Source organism: Stegostoma tigrinum, chromosome 27 (assembly GCF_030684315.1).
Source record: "Stegostoma tigrinum isolate sSteTig4 chromosome 27, sSteTig4.hap1, whole genome shotgun sequence".
In the NCBI taxonomy this organism is placed as follows: Eukaryota; Metazoa; Chordata; class Chondrichthyes; order Orectolobiformes; family Stegostomatidae; genus Stegostoma; species Stegostoma tigrinum.
The window spans coordinates 9,886,741-9,907,224 of record NC_081380.1 but is presented as its reverse complement, the minus strand read 5'-3'; the positions used below and the strand labels follow the sequence as shown (position 1 = coordinate 9,907,224).

The 20,484-nt window shown below is 42.4% G+C and overlaps 1 protein-coding gene across 13 annotated transcripts in view; it reads left to right on the top strand.

Moving 5' to 3' along the window:
* The window catches only part of gtf2ird1 (GTF2I repeat domain containing 1), a 183,595-nt gene that overhangs the window by 68,659 nt on the left and 94,452 nt on the right, over positions 1 to 20,484 (top strand). For all 13 annotated transcript variants that reach the window (XM_048557305.2, XM_059655254.1, XM_048557298.2 and 10 more), the window contains one exon: positions 14,206 to 14,289. In XM_048557305.2, coding sequence (XP_048413262.1) covers positions 14,206 to 14,289 — 84 coding nt within the window. The remainder of the gene's footprint in view (positions 1 to 14,205; positions 14,290 to 20,484) is intronic.

The window sequence follows — 20,484 nt, the reverse complement described above, 5'->3', positions numbered from 1 at the left end:
TTTTACCTTTTGTACCTGTGTGTGTCTATGCCAGTTATTATATTATCTTGGGATTAATAAATAATAAAATTACATTTGTGTAGGAGAAAGCAGTTAATGTTTCGAGTCTGGTGACCCTTCCTCGGAACCCGAAACGTCAACTCTATTTTCTCCTTCACAGATGCTGCCAGACCTGCTGAGCTTTTCCAGCAACTTCGTTTTTGTTCCTGATTTACAGCATCCGCAGTTCTTCTGGTTTTTAATAAAATTACATTTTGCTTTTACTCAAAAAAAATCTTGTAATTGACTTCTTACTGATGCAATGGATATTGGCTGACTATATTTTTATTAGAGAGATATGTAGCCTCATGCTTAGAAGAAAATGAATCCACTGGGAATTTGAAAGTTGGGGAACTGAAGTATCCTCCCCACCCCCATTGTAACAATGTCTAGAAAAGGTACAGTACAGCTAGACACTCTGTGATTCATAAGAAGGCATTGCTACTGTTCTTTAAGCTTTATACACACTTAAAAGTCACATCTGCAGCTGCGAAAACCCACGAAATGATACTAAATGTGATCTGTGTGGTGCAAAATAGGACTGAATGCCCTGGATGTAGGACAAGTGTCAGATGAAATTCTTTGTAACAGCCTTACACTGACAAATCTGAGCAGGCAGAATTTCGACTCACTGCCCTGTAGAAATCAGTCACGAGCTATGGGGTCAGTGTAGGCTGAATTGAGAATGCATTTTCATGTGAGTGCTTTGATTGTGACCAAAATGTTTCTTGAGAAAGGTAGAGATTAAGGATAGTCTAAAAAGAGGATCGGCATTATGAGAGGTGATGGGGTATATGTAGAGAATTCCAGTGCCTGGGAATTGGATTATTGGTGGTGAGATGATAGACTAAAGGGGCATAGACGTATAGTGAAATTGTACTGCACTAGAAACCACTAGTTTGGAGGATGTTATTATTTAACTTATGTTATAAATTACTGTATTATAATGTTTTAAATTAACTGTCAAGGAAGATACTTAAGAATTATAAGCACAATTTCTTGCTACAATTTCTAGAACCATTGTTTTTATCCTTGAAAATCGTTTCAATGTCTACTCTGTCCCACTGACTATCTGTAGATGATGTGAAGCAGTTTGGTCAGTGGCTGTAGATAGTGCTGAAAATGTTGAGGGACATTGGATACATTTTTGATAAGAGTGGTTGTTCAGCGTTACTAGTTTTGGAATTTTCTAGCTAAATAACAGACTTGTCTGGCCGTATATATAATACTTTTCAACATTCCAGTATTGATAGCTTGCTGTATTGTTTTTTTTGGATAAGACTGGGTGATGAGCTGAATGAGTGTTTGGACCGCTTTTTAAATCCGATCCTGTGGGTCCTTGTTTTCCAATGAGGCTTGTCAAATAAAAGGAGAATAAAACATCTACTTGTAGTTTGCAGGGAGGTGCAGTAAATTGGAGCCAGTCTGAGTGAGCAGTGTCACAGAAACGGTCAATCCCTTTCATCTACTGACTACCTGCTAAGTGATATTAACAGATCACCGATAAGAATCTGTTTTTGGATAATCTGCAGTTAGAGGGTGATGTAGTAGTAATAATAATAATAAAGGATTAACACAGTAGGCAGGACAGGCTGAGCTTAATTTTGCCAAGTAAAATTTGTCAGTAACTGTTTTGAAATCACATGCTGTGTTGCCGACTACATTCCAGAGAAGGTAGGCTGAGTGTAGTGATTATAATTTTGAATCAATTCCTGTAAGTATGGGCCGACTTGAGGGCAGACTAATTGCAGATCTGAAGGTTTTTTGTGTTTTTTTTTAACACTAAGGACTGTTGAAGGAATTGTTACACTTTTCAAAGCAACTTAGCTGGCACTCATTGTTAGCGCTGTGGTACACTGCTGTTTGCTCAAGAAGTAGAGGAATAACTGCAGATTAACAGGAGCCTGGGGATGTGAATAAAGGGAGTTTCGGTAAGCAACAAGTAGCTTATTGGTTCTGTAGACCAATGACAAATCCTTCTGCCTACCAACAACCATGTGATTGGCTCCCAGGTAGCTGAACAGCTTGAGCATGTGAATGGAGACAGTAAGGATTGCAAATGCTGGAAAGTTAGGGTCAATAAATGTAGAACTGGAAAAGTACTGCAGGTCAGACAGCATCTGAGGAGCGGGAAAGTTGATTTTTCAGGTTGGAACCCTTCATCGGGGCCTGAAGAAGTGGTCTGCCCCAAAACGTCGACTTTCCTGCTCCTCAGATGCTGTCTGACCTGCTGTGCTTTTCCGGCGCCACATTTATTGACTTGAGCATGTGAATGTTTGGTGGAAGCCATCAGACCTCCAAGAAGGAAGGAGCTGTCTTTTTATTCTGTACTTTTTTAAAAAAAATCCTTAAGCCTGAAGAAAGCCAGTTGATTTCCTCTGTCAGTTTCTGTAAGTTGTAGCTTTTAAACCAGTAAGTCAGAGACTTCATAAGTGCAAACTAATTGCTCTATGCCACCTGCACACTAATGAAACTGGCTGAAGAATGAAGGCCAAGCCAAAAGGACTATTTAGTAAAACCTTTGAACAGAGACCGCTGAACTGCCTTCCCATTCTTTCCCACCATCCACACCCTAAAAAAGAACATGTACGTACGTGTAGAGAATATGTAGTACAAGTAGATGTTCTATAAGAGGCTTAGCATTTTAAACAGAATCATATGCAGATGAATCATAATTGTTTACCTGTAGCCAGAATCTGTCTGTGTAATATATAATAATTCTTGCTATTCACAGAAACATGCTCCATGCTTTCTGTTAACTTCGGTCTGAAATTTGGGTAAATTGGTGAATTTTGCACACATCTGATGAAGGGTCTAGGCCCGAAACGTCAGCTTTTGTGCTCCTGAGATGCTGCTTGGCCTGCTGTGTTCGTCCAGCCTCACATTTTATTATCTTGGAGCTCTGATGAAGGGTCTAGGCCCGAAACGTCAGCTTTTGTGCTCCTGAGATGCTGCTTGGCCTGCTGTGTTCGTCCAGCCTCACATTTTATTATCCTGTAAAATTTTTAACCTCTGTGACCATTCCAAATTTAGCGAGCTTCTATTTCCAGTGCGCTACCCCAGAGTGATGTAACACAGGGAATCTTGAAACATCATCTAGGACAGGCATAAGGGAATCTGAACCTCAAAGTTAATTACAGAAGTGGCCACAAGGATGAATAAACATTTCCAAAAGGGTAAAGTTGGAAACTGTGAAACATGACTGAAGTGTTCCTGTAGTCACTGTGGATTGAGATAGTCTAAATATATTTGGTGCCATTTTGATTTGGTATATATTGAGTGAAAATATCTTTGTGTTTACCTCATTCAAAGGAAAGCTTGCAATGCTGAACAGTGGTCACTTTTGAGCCACTTCCTGTCAGGATCAGCCAGGTCCAGTGCATCAGGTTCAGCATAAAACTGGGTGCACACTGTTCTTGGCCCCAGTCTCTGAAGATTATCCCTTACTGATATTTACAATTCATTACCCACACCAAACATCCGCTCTGAGTGATACTGACAATCGGTGCCAAATTTCTGATGCGCCAGAAAGATCTCCAGATTAGATTGAGATGGCCTGCATTCATTACACTTTTCCAATTCAGCCTGAGTTGGGCATGAACCCAGAGAAAGACCAGTTTCTAACCCATTGTTTCACTGGGGATCGGGCAACCTTTGAAAGATTATTTTACACTTGTGTTTATTAATGAGTTTGGACCATATAGCAGAGGAGCAGAAGTAGGTCACTTAACTCATTGGATCAGCTCCACCATTCGTTGAGTTTGTGACTGATCTGATAATCCTCAACTTCATTTCCCTGCCTCTATCACTGTTGATTTCCTTACCAATTTAAAAATCGGTCTATCTCAGCCTTAATAACCAGGCCGTGACAGCCCTGTGCGGTAATGAATTTCACAGATTCATTGCTCTCTGAGAGGAGAAATTCCTCCTCGTCCCTGAACTGGGCGACCCTTATTCTGAGATTATGACTCTGGTCCTCGACTGTCTCTCAAGGGAGAATAATCTCTCTACATCTACACAATCAGGCCCCCTAAGAATCTTGTATGTTTCAATAGCATTGCCTCTCATATTTCTAAAATCCAATGAGTACAGACCCAACCAACTTAACTTCATCCTTGAGACCAGTCCCTTGATACCTGACGTCAGCTGAGTGAACCTTCTCTAGACTGCCTCCACTTTAGAATGTTTTACAGTACTCGGGCTGCGGTCTGACCAGTGCCTTTATAGTTTTAACAATAATAATGTAGAGGTCATACTGGAATAGTAATCCAGAAGCTCAACCTAATGTTGCAAAGAGGGTTTCAAATCGCACTATAACAGCTGAGAGAATTTAAAATCAATGAGTCAATAAATCAGATGTAAAAATTTAATCTCATCAGTCGTGATCATGGAACTACCAGATCATTATAAAGTACTGGAGGAACACAGCAGGCCAGGCAGCATCAGAGACCTGCTGTGTTCCTCCGGCTCCACTCTATATTGCCTCTGAGTCCAGCATCTGCAGTTCTTGCTATCTCCGTTATAAAATGCTGTCTGGCTTGCAACTATCCTCGGGGAAGGAATCTGTCATCCTTACTTGATCTAGCCTACATGTGACTCCAGACTTGCACCAATATGAGTCAATTCCAATTACCCTCTGGATTGGCTCACTACCACCTGCTGAAGGGCACTTAGTAATGGGTGACAAATACTGGCAATGCACGATCAAATTTTTAAAAAATGACATTCTGATGGAATTGTTACCACTTCCATGCCATACCCACTTCACTGATCTTGCAACATATGTACAATACCCAGTGAGGTGCAGCTTCCTTGTTTTTATACCTAACAATTTCTCTGCCGAGAAGGTAAACGTGTAGGGTTTGGGGAGTAATTTTCCCCACATCCAGAGTCCTGGAAGGGCCCAGTGCCTTGGGAATTGTAGACTGCCATTCCTTACCTAGGAGCAGAGATGCAGCACAGCTGAGCCATGTCCTGTCATTTTATTCAATTTCCATTTTGCCCCAAAAGGTCTGGGTAGAATTTAAGTCACCTTACTGCTTCTATGAATAATGAGTTAATAAATTTTATAAAGTGGCAGATGGAGTTTAATTTAGGTAAATATGAGGTGTTGCATTTTGGAAAGGCACATCAGGGAAGGATTTGTACAGTGAATGGTAGGGTCCTGGACAGTGTTGCTGAACCAAGAGACCTGAGGTGTTGGTGCATAGTTCCCTGAAAGTGGTTTCGCAGGTAGACAGGGCGATAAAGAAGGCATTTGGAATGCTTCCCTTCATTGATCACTGCATCGAGTCAGGGAGTTGGGATGTCATGTCGTGGTGGTACCGGACATTGGTGCAGACATTTTAGAATACTGTGTTCAATTATGGTCTCCCTGTTGTAGGAAAGATGTTGTTAAACATGTAAATCTTTTCTGAGCCCTTTCAAGGATGTTGCCAAGGTAGACAGGTTTGAGCAGTAGGGAGAAGCTGAATTGTCTGGGGATGTTTTCCCTGGAGTGTCACAGGCTGAGGGATGGCCGTATAGAGGTTTATAAAATCATGAGGAGCATGGACAAGGTAAATAGCCAAGGTCTTATCCCCAGGGTAGGGGAGTCCAAAACTAGAAGGCATAGGTTTAAATTGAGAAGGGAAAGATTTAAAAGGGACCTGAGGAACAACTTTTTCACGCAAAGGGTGGCACATTTATGGAACAAGCTGCCAGAGGAAGTGGTGGAGGAGGATACAATCGCAATATTTAAGAGGCACCTGGATGGGCACCTGAACAGGAAGCATTTAGAGGGATATGGACCAATGCTAGCAAATGGGACTAGTTACTTTAGGATATCTGGTCAGCATTGGATGAGTTGGAGTGAAGGACTTGTTTCTGTGCTGTATAACTGTATGACTCTAAATGTACTGTGGATTTAACTTGCTAAAATTCAAGCTGTGGGGACTTAGTTCCTAGCTATTTTTCATTCTTGCTGTTGTGTCTCTCCGTTAGAAAGGTTTTAAGAAACATGCTAATGATATCCTACTGTGACCTGTAAAGATCTTCTATTTCAGCTTACCCAGTGTAGGGATTGGAACTAGGTGGATCTCACTGACTGAGGTCTTTACAACCCCAATCAGGGAGCCCTGACTAACAATTGGGGGGAAAATCCCAATGGGTTCACTAAAGTCCTTTAGTCCCAAAAACTGCTATCTTTACCTGATCTGGCCTACATGCCACTCCAGACCCATAGCCAATGTTGTTGACTCTTAAACTGCCCTTTGGACAGTAAATACTGGCCTATCCCAGCAATGCCTTCATCCTGTGAATGAATTTATAAACAGGGGATTCAGAGAGTCTCCTCAGTTCAGGGGACTGTCTCTAAGCTGGCTGATCACAGCCAATGTACTGTGCACAAGTAAATAAAGAGTGACCTGGTAATGGCATACTGGCCTCTGTACTTCACCCAGAGATCACTTGAAGCATGACATGCTGCTGAATGCATGCTCCTCCTTTGTAGCCTAATCATTTAATGTTAGCTCAGACATGTATGTGCCTGAGGAATGTAAGATTTGTGGGTAGATGTAATAAATGTCTGTTGGATTCATCAATACCAGGGTATCTATGCCCAGTTCCCCACATTACAGGAGATAACGTAAGCATTTAGCCTCAGTGAAACACTTTGCTGTTGACAAACCAGCATCATGCGCTGAAGGTTCAATGGTTGATGGTCAGCACTGAAGAACAGCTGGGAATTGAACAGACCTTCTAATCATTCTGCGTTTGTATCTACTAAATCCAAGGGACCAGGTTGAGTTTGAATGCGCTTAAATCTTTACAGTTTATTGATATGACCAGTTCTTTTATGATTTTTAAGATTTAAACACTTTTTTAAAATTTTTACTTTGCTCTGACCCAATGATGTTTATCCTGTTAATGCTGCTGATGACATCTCATCTGGAAACCACCGTGGGGTGAAACCTCTATTTGCACAATGAGTTTGCCTTATCCAGAAGTTCTGCTCCCCTGCAGACCTTGTATCTGTACAATGAGATTTTGTTCAAATGTGTGTGTGCACCACAATGTATATCTGCAGAGACATCAGCTTAGTAAGGTTTGCTGTTTGAAGGAGGTGGTAATGGATTTAAATCCCCAAGTTCCATTAGTCCTGCCCTGGACTGTGCAGTGTTGACTGGAAATGGTCTGTGGAGGAAAGAGGCATTCATGGTTGGCGTGAAGCAGAAGTAAAATGAACTCCAAGTGTGAACACTTCCCCACAAGTGAAGGAGCATGTCCGAGATGTTAATAAATTAAAGCGAGGGTCGTTACAGACATTACAGGAAGAGTACAAGAAATCCTCTCGCTAACTAATGGCTAAGGTAAGCACCAAAGATTAATGTGAATACCTGGGGACAGGAGTGGACATGCTGGGACATACCAGCTGCAGAAGAGATTAATTTAAATATCTAGATGTGTAGCCACAGCTAACAGTCACAGAAGCGACGACACCCACTAAGCAATGCCATACAAATTGTATTGTTCCATTCGTCGTCATGGAGATGTGTTTGCCCATCAAGCATTTTCATGCAATGGCCTCACTGAGGTAGAATGAGGTATTTATTTTGCCTGTCTATAACTGTCATGATGCCTCACAGGTTTGCGAATACAATAACAGTCAATAAAGACAAGATGATCACAGCAAGATAGCATTATGATCAAGCACCTATTTTTGTGTCATTGCAATGCTGTGTTTAATTGGTTGCACAGTGATCCCTATTGGAGAAGATGTTGTACACTGGTCACACTGCAATAATACACAGAGCACAGTTTCACACTAATGCATCTTCCTTCGCAGAAGTGATGGATTCTGTAATTGCTTCCCTATATGAACCCAGGATCAGACCTGAATGCATACTTGGGCAGAAAAGCTCAATCCAAGGGGCTAGGTTTGAGCAAGGACCATGAGCTGAGTTGTTGGTGCTGAGTGAGACTGATCGATCCTGCTGCACCACTTTGGGATTTGGGAATCACCAGCTCAGTGTTTTGCCGGGATGGTGTAAGATCACCCGTCAGTCATCACTGCAGTTCTTGCCGGTAGCTTTGTTCCACTGCTCAGGGTGGTTCTGCAGTGTTAGACTTGAGGAATGTGCAAGGTCTGTGCAATACTCTGCTGTTGAGCAGTCTGTGTTATCTGCTGTGGAGTATGGGCGATGGCAAGAACAGCCTGCATGCAGCCCTGCAGTGCTAACCCTATCACAGGCACAGCCCCTGCCTCATCTGTGCCTTTGTAGGGGATCTCTGCCTTGACGTTTCTGGAGGTGGTTCAATTGTAGAGTAGGACATCTGTGGCTGCTTCAATACAGCTAGTAGTACGCATGACCCTTTGGAATAATCAAGTGGCCCTGTAGTTGAGGGGTCACAGAATGTTTTAACCACTGTTGTATGGTATTGTGCAGACATTGGAATGTGTCTTAGCTTCTTGTTTTATCAAGCTGCACAATCATGCTCCTCTTTGAGCCTTGATGAGGACTGGGCAGAGTAGATAGAGGAGGAGCTGTTCCCAGAAAGAAACAGCGACAGGGCATAGGTTTAAAGTGAATGTGCAAACAAAGCAGAGATGATGTGAGAGAGAAGTTATCACGAGTTGAGTTGTAGTTAGGGCCTGGAATGCATTGCCTGGAAATGTGGTGGAGACAAGTTCAGTTGAGGCATTTAAGATAGCATTGGATGATTACTTTGATGGAAGTGGTGCTCAGGGAGATGGGAAAAGGCAGATTAGTTCTATTCTCTGCATTGTGCTAATTCTGTAATCTTTCCTGAGGTGCATTAATAACCATCCTGTGGAGTATGAAGTGTATGGGCTGTTAGTGAGTACGGTGCATTAGTTCCTATCCCTGTGTCTAATCAGTGTGCCCCTGCAAACCTCACTGCACTCTTTGCAGAGAAATTGATTTTTCTGGTCCATCAGTTGTATTGCTGCTGCATTCCTTCCTCCTCCCACAACTGGAACGCACCAGATCTTAAAAAGGCCCCCTGCAAAGTAATAAAGGTGCGGGCTGGGCAATTTTCAATTAATTCTCAACTCTCCTAAATGCTGCTTTAGCAAATTAACTCTCAAATCTGCCCAGAAGAGCAGAGGAAGAGATAGGAGGAAGTGTTTTATTTAGAATGGGGACGCTGCCAAGAAAGCAGGTGGAAGCTGATCCGTAATAGTGTCTGAAAAGAGCATTTTTCCAGTACAGTGCAATGGGCTTCAGTGGATATCTCTTCCAGAGAGTAAGCACATAATGGGCTGAACAGCGTCCTTTGGCACTTTTAAAATCCTCTCGTTCTACCCTCATTACTAGGTCTCAAGCACAGAAGGCATCTCGGGAGAAAAATGCAGTGGGCACAGTTTAACTTGCATCTCAAAGAACAGTAACCCATTTTCCACTTAGACACTTTATAACATTCAGGACTCCTCACTGAATTCAACCACTTCAAGGAATGAGCTCTGTCCTCAGTTTGAAACACGTGCCATCATCTTTTCTCTTGTTTAAACAGGCTTGCTCTCGGCAGAGTTGATTCTTGAATATTTTTTAAGGCTGAGGTAGATAGATTCTTGTTAAGCAAGGGGTTGAAAGATCATCAGAGTAGGTAGGATTTCAGATTTGAAGTTACAGTAAAAATCTTGCAGAATGGCGGAGCAGATTCAAGGGGCTGAATGGCCTCCTCCCAATTTTCGTATGTCCACATAATCGATTTTCTGCTATTAGCACATTCTTCATTGCGATCTGTCCCCTACTGCCATTAGCGTTCCCTTTGTCTTTTACTCTGGTCCCCTTCGCCGTTCGTTCCACATGCCCCTCTTGTGAACAATGTCAAAAAAAACCTTTTCTCAGCCCACCCCCTCAGTCTGAAGATGAGCCACATCACACTTGAAACGTTAACTCTGTTTCTCTCTCCACAGATGCTGCCTGACCTGTTGAGTTTCTCCAGCACTTTGTTTCTATTTCAGATATCCAGCAACCACACTGCTTTGTTTTTTATTACCATTTGGTCAGAGTCAGCTCAGTAAATTTCTGCTTTATTTCTGCATGGGGTAAAAGTGACAGTTGGGATACTTTGTCTTATATCCCTGATTGTCTGACAAAGATTGTCAATGCAAATTACAGTCGGAATATCTCTCCGGGGGCCCTGGACCCTGAATTAGTCACTGATCGGCCCCAAACGGTGCAGGGTCATTCCCCTGCCTGGGCTTTGTCAGCATTTGCTGCGGGAGGTTACAATGCAGCCGTGTGCCTTTGGCCTAAGGTGAGTGAAACATCAGCCAGTGTGACCAGAAGCAAGGAGCACTGTCTCTGATTGCCTGGATACATGGTCTGGTAGCGGCCCTTGTCCTGATTTATCTGAGAGGAGTGGGTACTGAACGGAGACAGTAGACAGGCTACTACACCAACCTGACTGCAGGAGGTGCCACAACCTTTGAAAGAGAATAAATACTTAGAGCAAGGTTTGAAGAGTATGACTGGGATCTTTTTAGAGCTGTCATCTCTACCACAATCATATCAAACCTACAAATGTTTGTTTAAGCATGAGGGCTAAATGGAGACTAATGGATGCGACACAGTGTAATCAAAATGAGAAATTAATCGGAGAATTAGGCATTTACCCCTGAATCGAAAAGATGGCGGCTTGTAGCTGCATCTCGGGCCTTGTGGATGTAATGTAGATTGATACTTTGCTACTGAACTGACCGAGTGCTGTTATAACGAAGGCACGGTTAAGCCCAGGTCCTGCTTGCCTTCTAGACATTAAACTCAGCACACCTCATCTTCAAAGAAGAAGTGGGCAGAGAACGGCCAAAAATCATTGTGCTCTCACTGGATGAAGTTATTTGCTCTTTGATCTCATTGCAGTTAATGGAACTTTGCAGTATGCACATTTTAATGCTGCATTTACCTACTGACTGTACAACATATGGCCACTTACTCGGCAGTGACTGCATTTCAAAAGTAATTCAGAACATTCTGTGAATGTGAACATCACGTTTCAGTCCCAACGACTTCATATCAGAGTATATTTGGATCTTTCTTTTATAAAAACATGTGGGGCAGATGATGGCCTAATGGTTTCGCTGGACTATTTAATTCTGAGTCAAAAGCAGAAGTTGCTGAAAAGCTCAGCAGGTCTGGCAGCGTCTGTGAAGAAAAAAACTCATAGTTAACGTTTCGGGGCTGGTTCTGAGGAAGGGTCACCGGACCCAAAATGTTAACTGAGTTTTTTTTCTTTACAGATGCTGCTAGACCTGCTGAGCTTTTCCAGCAAATCCAGTTTTTACAGCATTCGCAGTTCTTTCTGTTTTATTACTCCTGAGACTCAGGTAATGTTCTGGGGTCCCGGGTTCGAATCCTGCCACAGCAGATGCTGGAATTTGAGCTCAGTAAAAAATCTGGAATTAAGAATCTAATGATGACCATGAATCTGATTGTTAGGAAGACCCATCTGTTTCACAAATGCCCTTCAGAAAATCTGCCTGGCCTGGACTGCATTTGACTCTTAGCTTATGCTCTGCGATGGGCAGTGAATGCTGGGCCTAGCCAGTGACACACTCGTCCCATGAATGAATTTTTTAAAAAAAACCTTGCCAGAAATGCAGGCCAGAAATCCTCATTTGAAGAAGTTGCTTTCTCAGAGCATCTTCAAGTGATTGTAGAGTAGTACCAGAATCGATTTGGTTTGTCAATCCAACTAGTGATCCAGGGATTCAGTACAAGCTACTCATGATTCTATTTGACTAAAGTAACAAAAACATGTCCTTGCCTGTTTCTTTTGACAGCCTGACAACTGTTTAAATGATCTTCAGTTACTTTGTATACACCATTTCTCTGTGTCTGTTATTGGTGGTGTTATCATCGAATCCACCTGGTCAGAGATGTTATTGCGCCTCTAGGCCTCCTGTGTTGAGGGAGGGACATTACCACCGCATCACAAGAGTCAACTGTTGTTGGCATAGGTTGAGAGAGGATGCCTCTTATTCATTACATACTCCAACTTTATAATAAGCAGAAGGTCAATAGACAACTGTGTTGGGAGTTGGTGAGGTAATTGGCAACCAGACAGTACCATATCTTTTCATGGGGTGATCTACAGCCCTCTGGACGTTATATTCAGTTTAACAATTTCATGCCACAAGCTTTTATTTGCTGTTTCCTTTCTTTTTTGTATGGGCTGGTCTTAATTTCATCCTTTGATATTTTTCCCTTCCTCACAGCTGTTCATTATTCTGCCATCCACACCCACTCTTTTTATTGTTTATGAACCCATAAAAATTACCACTCCCTTTGCTTTTGGTTCCTTTAAATCTCTTCCACCCCCTGTCCTTTACTCTTGTTGTTCTTCATCTTCTTTACTCTCCTCGCCAGACGTTTCTCCAGCTTTCAATTCTGAAGTAAGGTCCTTGATATCAAAAGCTAACTGTGTTTCCCCTTTTGGCAGATCTGCTGAATTTGTCCAGCATTTTCTGTGTTTATATGTAATAGGTTCATTAAACACTGTTGCAGGTGTAATCCCTGGGCTGGCTTTGTGTGGGTGTAGCTTGTCCAGGAGATGAAATGCGTAACGTTTGAGCTGAGACTGCAGGGTTCCAGGAGGTGCGTAGTACCAAGGAGACAACAGGCTCCAGGTTGGCAGCATCATTTAGAGCAACCCCAGGGTGGCTGGTGTGGGGAATGTAATGTGCTGCTCTGATGGACGCAGTTTGGGACCTCGCAGAGTGAGTTTTACACTGCCGGGCCACCCAAGCCCCAGAGTACTTGGTTCAGATACTGGCTTACAATCCTCAGTTCATCATGTCCATGAGTAGACAACTGCTCTTAGTATTTCATCACTATTCACAGGATTTTCTGAATAACAGAGGCAGGTCCCTAGGTGAGAGTTAGGACAGATATTGGACAGCGTATTGAAAGGATTCGAACAGACTGCATGCTTACTGGCAGAAATAAAATTGAACAGCTTTAAATAAAACTGTCTTTCTGTTTGTGGTTGTGGTAGAAAGCAAGTGGGCAACTACTTTCTACAACTTAATGCACCTGCATGCAGGGATTATATATAACCTGCAGTTAGTGTGGACCTTCTTTGGTTTGACTTAAAGGTACCATTCATCATCGAGCTAGGAAAAGCTCTGGATTCAAACTCCAGACCAGGACCAAGCATTGCATTTCAGCTGACACTTCAGCATAGTGTTGCAGGAGTGCAGCACTGTCAGAGGTGCTGCCTTTCAGAAAGGCTGTGTCAAACAAAAGCTCCATTTGCTGTCTTGAATGTCCATAAAAGAGTCTACAGCATTATTTGAAAATAACAGGGAGGAGTTCTCCTGATCAGCTTCTATACTTCAACAAACATGTCATTATCTCATTGATGTTTGTGGAACCTTGCTGTGCTCCTGTACAATAACCACATCCAAAAACAATCCATTGGCTGTAATGCATCAAGGCATTTTCTGGAGATCTGAAGCGTGTGATATATTTGTTTAAATGTAAATTCTTCCATCTTGCATGTGGCCCTTCACCCATGGAATGAGTATTGTACTCTTCTCTGAGCACAGTGATATCCTGTTTGTTCATTGAAGGGCCTTTAACTTGTGTTTCCTGTTGTTTTGTCCAGGTTTTCTTAATTACAAACGGTCTTAATTAAGACTTAATCTAATTGCTGCAACATGGAGCGATGGGATGCCGCTTTTGCTGCTGATTCCGTTAGCTGCGAGTTCCCTATTTTAGTCCTGTCATTCCCAGCTGATTTACTAAGGAGAGATCAGGCACTGTAAGCAAGAGCCAGGAATAATGCCCCTCAGGGCCTGCGTTTCCAATGGATGTTGAAGACCCTGTGGTTTTACAATAAGCCCAGTTACCTCCTTCAGCCCATTGTGGCAAACTGTGGGGAGCCCCGTCCCCTCCAGATGCCCCCCAACTGGGGCAGGCCCTGACTGGAATGCAACACATGAATCTACCAACCTTCCCCGCACCCCACCACCCCCCGCCCCCATCCCATGCCCCCATCTTACTGCTGCAAACGGGCAAGGGCACAGGGAACATGTGCATGGGAACACTCTACAGGAGGGGGCTGTACATGGTAAGAGTCCCTGGACACCCATAGGCCACTACTCGTTGGGCTTCCCGAGTAGGAGAGATTTACAGTATCTCTGATCTTATTTCACAGAGAAATGGAACTTGTATATAAAGGAAACGGAAGATATCAACATTCTGAGGGAATGTGTGCAGATTCTTTTCAACAGCAGATACGGTGAGTCATGAGTTCAGTTTACTTTTCATTGCATGTTTATAACTCGCACTGACTGAAAGTAGTGAATTAAGTCATAGTCCCGAAGGGGTTAATGTTCATGTTACATTGGCTGTGCACAGCCTGTGTGTAGAAACAAGGAGTTCTACTGCAGCTTCTGGATGGAGTAGATATATCTGTAGCAGGTCCCAAGCTCTGAATAAGTCTGCTTGACCAAATGTAGTTCTTCTAGTTGCTGTCATTGCAATGAATCTTTCTGTTATCCAGAGCAGCGTGTCTCCTGTACAGAGTCTATGGTGGTATATCCTCTACTTTTAATCACTCGATAGGCCCAAGACAAAGGAGTAGCCGGTGGCAGGACACTGCAATAGGTTCTGATATAACGTGATAGTTTCATTCTTGTGCAATCTCGCAGTATAAGAAAATCCCACAGTAGCTGCTCCATTTAAACTAATGGGGCCAAAATCGCATACTAGCCAGTACAGGTAAGGTAACTTCGCGTTCTACAAATTTTGGTCTAAATTCTTCAACTGAGTTAAAGCCACTTTGCGTTGAAGAAACATGTTATAGCAGAACTGACTGTGCCTCAAACAGCCTTTTACCCAGTACCTTGTAATGGTAGAGGTCAGGGAATGATCACCTGGGAAATTCCCACATGGTTGTAGTGGATGAAATCTGACTCCCAGCATGAGAAGAAATTCAGAAGAATAAAAAGAAAGCATAAAAACAAAGAACTGCAGATGCTGGGAGTCCGAAACAAAAATAGAAGTTGCCAGAGAAAGTCAGCATCTGTGGAGAGAAAACAACAGTTCTTCAGTTCTGAAGAAGGGTCGCTGGACTTGAAATGTTAACTCTGCTTTCTCTCTGCAAATACTGCCAGACCTCCTGAGTTTCTCTTAAAAAAAATTCAAGTGTGTTTACCACTTTAAAAGCATTGCCACTTTAAGAAGACACCGACAATCAGTCAGCATCAAAAACACAGTTATCAACAAAGTTGTCAGTAGAGAGGCTGTAGTCACAAACTTCACAAGACTAGTTGAAAAGTTCATAAGACCAAGATATTGGAGCTGAATTCAGGTCACTAACCCTGCTCTACCATCGAATCGTATGTTTCTTAGCCCCATTCCCCTGCATTCTCCCCATAACTTTTAATCCTTTTACTAATCAAGAACCTATCTCTGTCTTAAATATACTCAATCAGTTCCACAGATTCACTACCCTCTGCCTGAAGGAATCAAAGGGTTGACCCTTCACCCTGAGGTTGTGCCCCTTGATCTTACTCTCTTCTACTGCTAGAAACATCATCTCCATGTCCACTCAATAAGGTCTGTCAGTATTCTTTCAGCTTCAGTCAGATTTTCCCTGCCACCCCCACCATCCTTCTAAACTCTATTGAGTACAGTCCTAGAGTCCTCAGCCGCTCCTTATGTGACAAGGATCATATTTGTGAACCTCTTCTGGTCTTCCAAGGCTAGCAAAGCCTTCCTTAGATACAGGGCCCAAAACTGCTCTCAATATTCCAACTTCTGTACGACCAGTACATTATACAGCCTCAGCAGTACATTCCTGCTGTTTTATTCTGGTACTTTTGAATGAATGCTAATATTGCATTTGCCTTCCTAACTGCCCACTGTACCTATGTCTTAACCATCAGGGTACCTTGAACTTGGACTCCTCCTAATTCCCTTTGTGCTTCAGATTTCTGAAGGCTTTCCCTATTTAGAAAATACTCAACTCCTCTATTCTTCTGACCGAAGTGTATAATCTCACTCTTTGCCCACTCTCCTAGCCTGTCCAAGTCCTTCTGCATCCTCCCTGCTTCCTTAACATTACCTGTCCCTCCACCTATCTTTGTGTCATCTGCAAACTCTGCAACGATGCCCTCAGGTCCTTTTGACCAGATCGTTAATGTATAATGTGAAAGTTGTGGTCCCAATGTGGACCCCTGTGGAACTCCATAAGTCACTGGCTGCCATGCTGAGAAAAGATCCCTTGATCTCCATTGTTTACATTCTGCCAGTCAGCCAACCCTTATCCATGCCAGTACCTTTGTCTCTAACACCCATGGGTGCAGCTTACTGTGTGACACATTGTCAAATGGCCTCCTCAACATCTAAGTAGACCACAATCTCTGTCTTTGAAAACAGAACAGTCAACGGACAGAAGCAGTACAGAACGAGCAGCAATCTTTCAGGGGCATGATGAGTGTCTGAAAAGCCTACTTCCGCAGTTAAACCCACAATAGATGCCTGAAGGTCTCCAGCCTGCTGATCAATTTGAGGAGAGTGAGCTGCCTATGACTCCATTGGAGCCAGTCCAATGTTCACAGGTCCAGGAAGCTGCCTGGTGTAAGCATCCAAGATGCTGTAGACAGAGATTACCTCTTCCAATTGGAAAGTGTTTGCCACACCCAGAAATACAGGAATGCCACATGGAAGAAAGTATTTCTTTCAATAGAGTAGCTGCCTTCCAGGAAGGAAATTCAGGAGATTAAGGGCTTTCCAGTTAAGGTAACAGATCAATCATAATATCCACGAAGAACAGAACGGACCCCTGACTTCTAACAGAGAAGCAATCTGCAGGTCCCCACCAAAATCGACCATCTCCTATCTCGAGCCCTCCCATTCTTTCAAAGAGATGGTGATTCTGAGAAAAGTGTGGAAAAGCTAGACCACCTGGATTAGTGAGGTTAGAGACCGGGATGTGGTCCATGTCATACAGATGTGCATGTGATTGTATAACGGATTAACTGTGGCAAAATAAACAAGCTTTGAAGAGATATCGTATAGGGCAATGGTTCTGAAAGTGTTATTGGCTCAACCCCTCATTTTACCGATGCCCCACAGTCTGTGGGTGGAGACCTGAGTTCTACTCGAGCTTTCAGAGGGAGCAGATATATCTGGAGCTGCTCTCATTATAACCTTGCCTGATCAAATGTAACAAATCTTATTGCTATCCAAGAACAGTTCCTCTTCTGTAAATACTCTGTGGTGTATCCTCTACCACTAATCACTAGTTATTGCCAAGACAAAGGAGAATTATCTCAACACCACATACTGGCAGAAGTGGCCAAATCCACGCAATACCAGTAGTGTTCATCTAAGATAATGCCACTGAAAAATATTGGAATGAAAGCTGTTATTGCTATGTCATGTAGACATCAGGCAGTTGAATGTTTAAGACTTAGCAATTTTGATTGTTGTGTTTTTGGTCTGTTTGAGAATACTACTGTTTAAGGAAGGGATTTGAAAATGATGTGGCTGCCAGGAAAATGTGAGCTGCTTCTGGTAGATCCCCAAGTTACAACTTTGCAGCATACAGGCTTGATTTTTAATTCCGATGCAGTCGTAATCTGGGTTTCTTACAGTTTTTTAGTCAGGATTACGCTGTTGACTTAAAATCCAGTTCTGTTCATCTGGCCAAAGTGAATGGAAATGAGAGACTTGGTTGAGGAGCGATCAATTTTGGAAGAATCTAGTCTGTATATTCTCCGCAGATTTCCTATAAAATCTTTCTACATTAGCTCATAAATTGCTGTAGTCAGTCCATGTGCATGATAATTACCTGTGTAACCATCCATTTATCTGAAATGTTCCAATCTGTAGAATGTTCTTTTAAACATGTTTAACAACATTACTCCAAAGGCTTAAATGGGTAATTTTCCACCCGTATCCACAGAGTGGAGGGTGTTCCTGTTGGCTGATGCTGGGTGAATGAACGAGTGAAACAAGCACAATGTGTTAGAATGATTATCTATCTGTCTTGAAGTTTGCATACTTTGTCCAAGAAAAATAAAAATACTGAATCTAAATTAATTTAGATTGCCACAGATGCTTTTTGCTGCAGTAGTGCTGTGTAGCCAGCCTGGCTGCAGAATCCCAGCAGGACTGCTCAGGCTTGCTCATTACAGTCAGCTTGGTTTAAATAGGTTCTGGATAGAATTAACCATCTCCTTCCCCATTGTATGTTTTGCACTGATATAAAAGCACTGCGCCTTGGTCAGCACAGGCCCTGGGGCATAGTAAGTCTGGCTGTGAGTGCTGTGAGATGTTGATTCATCGTCCAAAAACAGTTCCCAACCAATGCCACAGGTTTACCAGCTGGTTACTGTGTAAATAATGGCACTGTTTGCATGTGAGATCGTTTCTCTGTCTTCTGTTTGGCCTTTTCAGGTCCTGCGTTGGGCTGAGGTGGACAAAATCAGAAGTCACACAACACCAGGTTATAGTCCAATGGGTTTATTTTGAAATAGCAAGCTTTCAGAGCACTGCTCCTTCATCGCCTGATAAAAGTCAAAAATCACATGACACCAGGTTATAGTCCAACAGGTTTATTTGAACAGTATTTTTTAGATACATTCTATTTTGTTCAAAAAGCACACAATTTGCAGACACAGACAGTCAATGGGGCATTTTATAAATTCCTGCTTTGGAAGTAAAACCAGTCTGACTCCAGATTAAAACACATCCAGATTCTAAACACAGCCTCGCACCTAAAATGCATTGTCTGGCCTGAGATGTCACCTCTTGTATACATTGATAAAACCTTTGGTTATCTTGGGGCAGTGACTTGAGAGAAATTCTGGGATTTGCATTTTAATCAGTGGAGACCTGCATCACGTTTCTAACTGGTTAAAGATTTAACAGGAGGGAGTGAGCCAGCATTTTTGTTTTATTCAATACATTCACATCAGTTGTATGATTCTTTGATCTTTTACTTTTCAATTCTGGGTCTTGACACCTCTCTCACTACACCCAGGGAAGAAGCAATGCTCCGAAAGCTGGTGTGTTCAAATAAATCTATAGGATTATCACCTGGTGTCAAGTAACTTCTGATTTTGTCATCCTTTTCTGGTCACTAATTGTGTCAGGTGAGATGTTCGCAGAGTCATCATGACACAGTTTAGTCAATAAAACACTCTAATGAAAGCAAAATATTGTGGATTCTGAGAATTGACATATAAGCAGAAACAGCTGGAGGAACTCAGCAGGTCTAGCAGCATTTGTGGGCGGAGAAACAGACTTAACATTTCAAATCCTTCATGATTTCTTCAGAAGTGAAGAACTGAAGAAAAGTCACATTGACTCAACATTAAATCTGTTTCTCCCTCCAGCCTGCTGAGTTTCTATGTTTCAATATTCATAAATATAGCATTGACCTATATTTAAAATATGGAATTAAAGAAGCACCATTTAGTTGTGCTCACCAAGTGGAGAGTTTACAAATGTTTCAGATGGCGGTTGGTATATATTTATGTGAATGTATTGTCTATATTTAATCCTGAAATGGATGATATAACTGTACGTACCATTAAAAGCGTGTGACTGTATAGGTTACAACACATTGGCTGATCCTCTGCCCCACACGTCACATTCATTAAAAGGAATTAGTTAAAATACACACACTTAAAATTTCTCCCAGAAATGTTTGTTCACAAAATAGGACTGTGAAAATTAGATCCTGGGGAAAGAGACAAAGTACAAGTTGTTTTCATTTGCATGCTGCAGTACACTCTATGAATTCATCTTGTGACTAACCTGAAAGTACTCAATCTAGTCCCTGAAAACAAAATGCTGTGTTTCCCCAGCACGAATACCTCTTCATTTCATTGATTCAAATTGAACAATAGTTCCTCAGACAACAGATACTACCCTTCCAAGTGTCAATCTTTGGTGCTGCAAAGCAATTTTTAAAAAAAATTAAGCCATTAAGCTGGAAACTGCAATTTTAATTACACTTGCTCTCAGGTTGACCTCAGCAGATAATATGCTGCTGCAGCTACCTGTGATGTTTTTGCTCGGAGCTGTGCCCTCCAGGGGTCCTGTCAGGTTTAGCAGCCAGATGGGGTGAATGCCAGGGGAGGTCTGACAGCAAAATCAGAACAGTGAACTTCTGCAGAATTTGCATTCCTTTTAAAAATTTCTAGTTTCATTTCATTCTCCCTGCAGCCAGCCCCCTCACCCCCACTCTCTTCCCCCCAACACCGAACTCGATATTTGTTGAGATTAAAGTCATCTATTTATTAAGCTAGATCTCAGGGAGGTGTGGGGTAAGTGAAGAAAGTTCAAGAAACGTGCAGCACAAAAGTGAGTAAGTCTATTTGGTGATGTTGCTGAGTTTCCTTGGTGAGAACAGTATAATTAACGCTACTATCAAGACCCACTGCCTCTAATTTGCCTGCCATGCCCTCTAGTTGGC